At 36.3% G+C, this 6,000-nt stretch overlaps 1 protein-coding gene across 1 annotated transcript; it reads right to left on the bottom strand.

Annotated features, from left to right (window-relative positions):
* Window positions 1–477: 477 nt before the first annotated feature.
* On the bottom strand, window positions 478–2,033 carry LOC125262788 (olfactory receptor 142-like). Its single transcript, XM_048181669.1, has one exon. The coding sequence runs from the start codon at window positions 1,674–1,676 to the stop codon at window positions 729–731; it is 948 nt and encodes a 315-aa protein (XP_048037626.1). The 5' UTR covers window positions 1,677–2,033; the 3' UTR covers window positions 478–728.
* Window positions 2,034–6,000: the final 3,967 nt, after the last annotated feature.

Below are 6,000 nucleotides of genomic sequence, written 5' to 3'. Positions count from 1 at the left end.
AATATGTTTATCAACAACTGAAAAAAGCGCAAATGTCAGGGTATGTCAAAACTTCTCCAGGCCCCAAATCAGCCTCAGACTCCAGAGGGTTAATAATGGTTACAATATGTGATTGTAAATATTTTGTTATTCATTCTCTATTTTAAGATGATATTGTCTAAGAGTCCCCTCAAAAGAGTCAAAGTGAAGGTGGAGTCTTCCCCACCACCACCCCCACCATCCTTTTAGTGCCCCTTTTTTGGTTTGGACCACTGCCCCTCAAAATATCTGTGCACAGCCCTGGCCTCTTGGGTTCTATACTCTTTGGAAATACTACAATATTCCATTTTTTAAAAAATGAGATGAGAAATGTTGATTTTGATTTTATGGTGACATTAAAGACCAGCATTTGTTTTTGTAAAAATAAATAAATAAATAGATCAAAAAGAAAATTTATTTTAATTTTTTATTAATTTCAGAGAAGATACGAATAATTTCAAAAGCAATATTATTCTAATGAAAAAGAAAAAATTTAAGACAGTTAATTGTTCATTTTAACAGATATTAAACATAATATTTTCACATTATGTAAACATCAATCAAAATAATTATCACCGATTCTTAATCTTATAAGATATTCTTATTTTGGACAAATACAAACAACAGTTTTTTGTAGACAATGAGTTAGCACATGACTTATTTTTCTATAGTACCTGAAAGGTGACAATGAACAATAGTTTTACACACTATTATGATACAGGTTTTATATAGCTCCTGGCGTAAATTAAATTTTTAAGTGCCCTTTTTATTTTAGAAAGTCTCATACCATACATGATAGGATTGATGAGTGGCGGACACATCAGAAAATAAATTGAAAGAATCACACGTAGTACAGGAGGCATAGGCACCTTATCAAATCTGCTTTGGATCAATTCAAATGAACAGCCAACAGAGAAATTCATTAGTGAGACAATGTGGGGAGTACATGTACTTAGAGCTTTTTGGGACTTTTCTCTTGTGGACTTTAGACAGACTCTTAAAATTTTTGCATATGAGAACAAAATTAATGCCAGAGGAGCAACAATAGTAACAGTGGTACCAATTATGCCAAAAATGTTGTTTGCTGTGGTGTCTGAGCATGCCAGTTTCACAAGCATGTAGTTGTCACACCATACTTTGTCCAATACATTTCCACACAACTTTAGCTGTACATTCACTGATAAAGTAACAGAGAATTTGATAATTGATATTGACCACCCCAGAGTAATCAATGTAACTGTCCTGGCAGGAGACATGATTCTGTGATATTCTAACGGGTAACAGATGGCTACATACCTGTCATAAGACATGATTGCTAAATTACAGAATTCTACTGATCCATAAGTGTACAAAGCAAATATCTGAGCATGACAAAGGGTGAGTGAAACTTCTGGGATCTTTGCCAGTAGCATATTACTTAGAAGGGATGGGAATAAAGCAATGCAGCCATACAGTTCATTTACAGACAAACTGCATAAAAAAACATACATAGGTTCATGCAGGGACTTCTCCTTACATATAATTCCAATAATTAATTGATTTGCTACTATGATTGCAACAAACAGCAGGATCAAAACAATGAAACATAAATACTTAATATTCCCAATATCAATGTAACCAGCCAATACAATTGTTTTAAAATGAGATAAATTACCCATGGATAACAGATATTAACATCAAATATTTAACAGTTAAAAATGTCCAAATTAGCACCTCTAAATAAAGAGAAATTACAATCATTAATGAAACAGCATACAAATGACCTGCACAGACAATGGATGATGATCATTGAAAATTAGATGTTTTCAAGAGAGCAGATTGACAATAGAATGTTATTTCAAAACATGTAAAATAAACCTACATTGAAAATATGTACAGAACAAAATCTTGTAGCTAGCCAAAATCTGCAGTCAAAACCATCAACCTAGCAAATATAAAATAACTTTTTGGAAAGAAGACGAGAATCAGAGTTGAATTATGTTGTGCTGGTGAAGCATCTGAATTTATAATACAAGACAAACACACAAGGGAATGCTGACGTGGATGTTCACATAATCAATTTTTGGTCCCTGAGCTTCACTTGTCAGTGAAAGAAATCACAAATTTAATAATGTTCATTAAATAATAATAATAATAATAATAATAATAATAATAATAATAATAATAATAATAATAATAATAATAGCTTGCTGTATCATTACTTTAACTATAGTTTAACTAAAGTTAAAAAAAAAAAAAAAAGTGTTACTTTATGTTAAATGCATTGTCCAACATTTTCGTTCCTTCTTTCCTTTTACCTCATTCAATGTGCCAAATATAACTAAACATTTAATTTTAATAATCAACCAACAAATCAAATTTGTTTCTTTGATTAAATATGGGCAGTGGGTTTAAAGGTGCAATATGTAAGAATTTTGCAGTAAAATATCCAAAAACCACTAGGCCAGTATTATATATTTTGTTCACTTGAGTACTTACAATATCCCAAATGTTTACAACTATTTGTAAATCGTGAGAAAATTGCAATTTCAACCAAGGCTCCGGGATGTGTGAGGAGTCGCCTGTCAACTGCACCTGTGTTACCCTCGGTTTCTGGTTTTATTTTGTAGAAACCATGGAAACACCAAATATGCTTTAATATACATGTATTAATAGACAAGAGAACAACTGTTTTGATATATTTATAGACAGAAAACTAATTGTTATATAACTCAACATGTTTAGTATTATTGTTTAAATCTTGATTTTTTTGCGAGTACCATGCTTTACCACACCTCAGAGAAAAACACTATTTTGTGAAGTAGCTAACATAGCATAATCAGATGCAGATTTATTTTTAGTAACAGAAATACAGAATTTTCTCCATCATACAATATGTTTTAAAATGAATTGCATGCCATTTATCAACACAAGCCATCCAGCATTTAATATGATATTCTCAAATCAATCTAGCTTACTGCAGTGTCTCAAACAAGGGTCTCACAGCAGCACGGAGTAACTAATATGATAAACAGAGCTGTGTTACCTCATACTCATGACCGGAAAAGTGGAAGCGACGCCGGCTACTGTGGCATAATAAAAGTTCTGCTACTCACGGCATGTGTTGCGCAATCGCTCCAGCGGCGTCATTCAGCTCCCACAACACGATCCTGCTCTTATTCATACTACAGTAACATTAATAATCGCATCCATGAACATGATTTCTTCCTGAATCCTATCCCTATTCTTTTGCACCGTCCGTTGAGGTGAAGACCACATGTCCCAAGATTCTGCGCTCAAACTTGGCGTCATCAAGCTATGCCTTTGTTTTGAATAGGCCTCTAGCGACCTCTAGCGGACAGAATTCTTACATACTGTTACATGTGCCCTCGTCCTGTGTTCTATTTTCTTCATATGGACTTCATTTCCCACAATCCCCCACCTAGGAACCAATCATGCACTCTCACCTGTTTCCCATCAGTGACCCTTTATAAGCTGCTCTCACGCACGCACGCACGCACGCACGCACGCACGCACGCACGCACGCACGCACGCACGCACGCACGCACGCACGCACGCACACATACATACATATATACACATACACATATTGCTGAGTATTGTTTAGCCTTTGTTCTTCCTTGTCTCCGTGTTCCTTGTCTTTGCCTAGCCTTGCCTGTGTTTTGACCCTGGACTAATTCCTTGTTAGATGATTGTTTGCTGCCTGCCTTGACCATTGCCTGTGTTTTTGGATTACTCTTTTGCCTTGCCCTCCTGTTACTGTTTTCTGGTGATCTACCTACTGCCTGTTTGACTGCGCTCTTCTAATTAATAAAGCCTGCACATGGATCTCCAACTCCGTTGTCCCACTCCATCCGTTACACATACACACACTGCACAGAACACACTGAGAGTAAAAACCTAGCATCAAACTCCAACACAGAAAATACAAACTTTTCATCTTTACAGTTTAACAATTTCAGTGACTTCAACAAAGTAATATTTCTTCAAAGAAATGACATTCTTTCACATGTTTATTTAAATTTTTAGAACATAACAGTTCTTTAAGGTAAATGAAAATGAGCAGTTTGTTCAATAGTCTTAGTAATTTACGGAATTACAGTAATGAGAAAAAAAAGGTAGAAACTAAAAGTACAATGTAATTCGAACAAATAATTGAGGGGCTAATCCTGCAAAATTGAAATGCAGTGCATGCTGAAATCTATTCTGTTTTGATGGTGGTTCACTTTACAGCAGTGTGTTATAACAAAGTTGTAAATCCACAGGTGCAGGTTGTGGTTATATGGGATAAGTGTGTAGAGTTTTGAAAACTGTGTTCAAGCAATGAAAAACGAACTGAGTTTGGTCATACTGCTGCTGTGCATAGTTAGAGTTTTGCTGATATTTAACTACAAGGGGCCATGTGAAAAAAGTATGGACCCTTTTCACATTTCAACTCGGAACACAGAAATAGAAGTCTTCCTCCCCTCGGTTCCCCTCAGGGGACCATTCTGCCAACCATACCACCTCGGGTGCTTTGGAGAGTTTGAAAGGGCTCGTTTTGCCTATCAGCGGTTTGTTCTAGAGAAGGACCTCCTTGAGTAGGGTCAGTGTCAGTGTCCCTGTTTTACATTTTATTAGGGGTTCAAGCACGTAATGCTGAAACCCTATTGTAATCGTAGGCCTCGAGACTTGAAACTTGGCCAGATGATAGATCTCAGTTTGGGGAGAGACTGACAAGGTGTGACCCCAATTGGCCAATAGGTGGCGCTAAAGCAATCAAAACCACAAAACTGCTCATAACTCCTAGACCGTTTGTCTCTAGTGCCTTATATCATTGGAATCATTGGCTCAAGATGAAAAAAAAATCTCCATAGTACTCCATTTTGAATTTTTAGACATGAAAACAGCTATAACTACTCAACCGTTAGTCTGATTGACTTGAAATTTGGCATGCAAAGTCTTGGTCCAAGGATCCATGATTGTCTATGAGGACATTGGAATATATCTCAAAAAACATGGCTGCCATCAACCAATGAAGTTTGAGCACCTATAGACAAGGTTAATGGAGGCTGATTGGAACGAAACTCTGTGGGCATGTTCAATTAATGGTCTTAGAGGTCTGTAAGAATTTTAAAAGAAATTGGTCACTAGATAGTGCTAATGAGTTTTACGTCTCTGAAATCACATGGCGTTTCACACATACACACAATACACATATCGTTTGATAGATCTCCTCATGCTGAACAACTTTATCTCAAGAACCACTGCTGTCAATCAAATTGCTCATTAAATATTTGTGATTATGTAAAAAACCTACTTTTAAGAACCAGTCCTAAGTTTTTTGCCCAATCGGAACCAAACCAGTGCAGTACAATTCTCTGGATTCTCTAGATCATAATTATCAAAACACAATGAACTTTACCCTTTGTGTAGCTATAATAGGGTAATTTAGAATATGGGCATGGCAAAATACACTCAAAAGCCTATAAATCCTAAACGAAAACTCTAAAGTTCATGAAAATAGGTGAGCACATGCAGTATATGTAACAGCACATGCTGTTAGAACTCTCCTCCGAGAGATTCCATCTGCAAAGGATTACTATTTGGCTGGTAATGGGAGGTTGATTAAACGTTCGGAGAATGACGTGGAAAGAGAGCCTCGGGTGTAACGCGATTACGTCCAGCCTGTAAGTACTGACTTTGTTTTGGTTCATTGGAACGTAAATGGATGGACGCTAAATAACTGTAAACTTAGAGCGCATCTTCTCCTTTCGCTGGAGCCAGATATAATCTCTTTAAATGAGACTCATCTATATAATTTTGCACCTGAGCTTGATGGCTTTACCTGGATTGGGCATAATCATGCTGTGTACAAAAAGAGCTGTTAAAGGCTCCGGTGGTGTGGGTGTTTTTGTTAAGAACATTATTTTGGACAATTTTTCAATGAGAACTGACAAGGTTTATGAGGGAATACTTTGTCTACGCTTTGAGCATGTTGTG

The sequence above is a fragment of the Megalobrama amblycephala genome, linkage group LG2 (assembly GCF_018812025.1).
Source record: "Megalobrama amblycephala isolate DHTTF-2021 linkage group LG2, ASM1881202v1, whole genome shotgun sequence".
NCBI lineage: Eukaryota > Metazoa > Chordata > Actinopteri > Cypriniformes > Xenocyprididae > Megalobrama > Megalobrama amblycephala.
The sequence above is the reverse complement of the archived record's forward strand: the minus strand, read 5'-3'. Positions and strand labels throughout refer to the sequence as shown.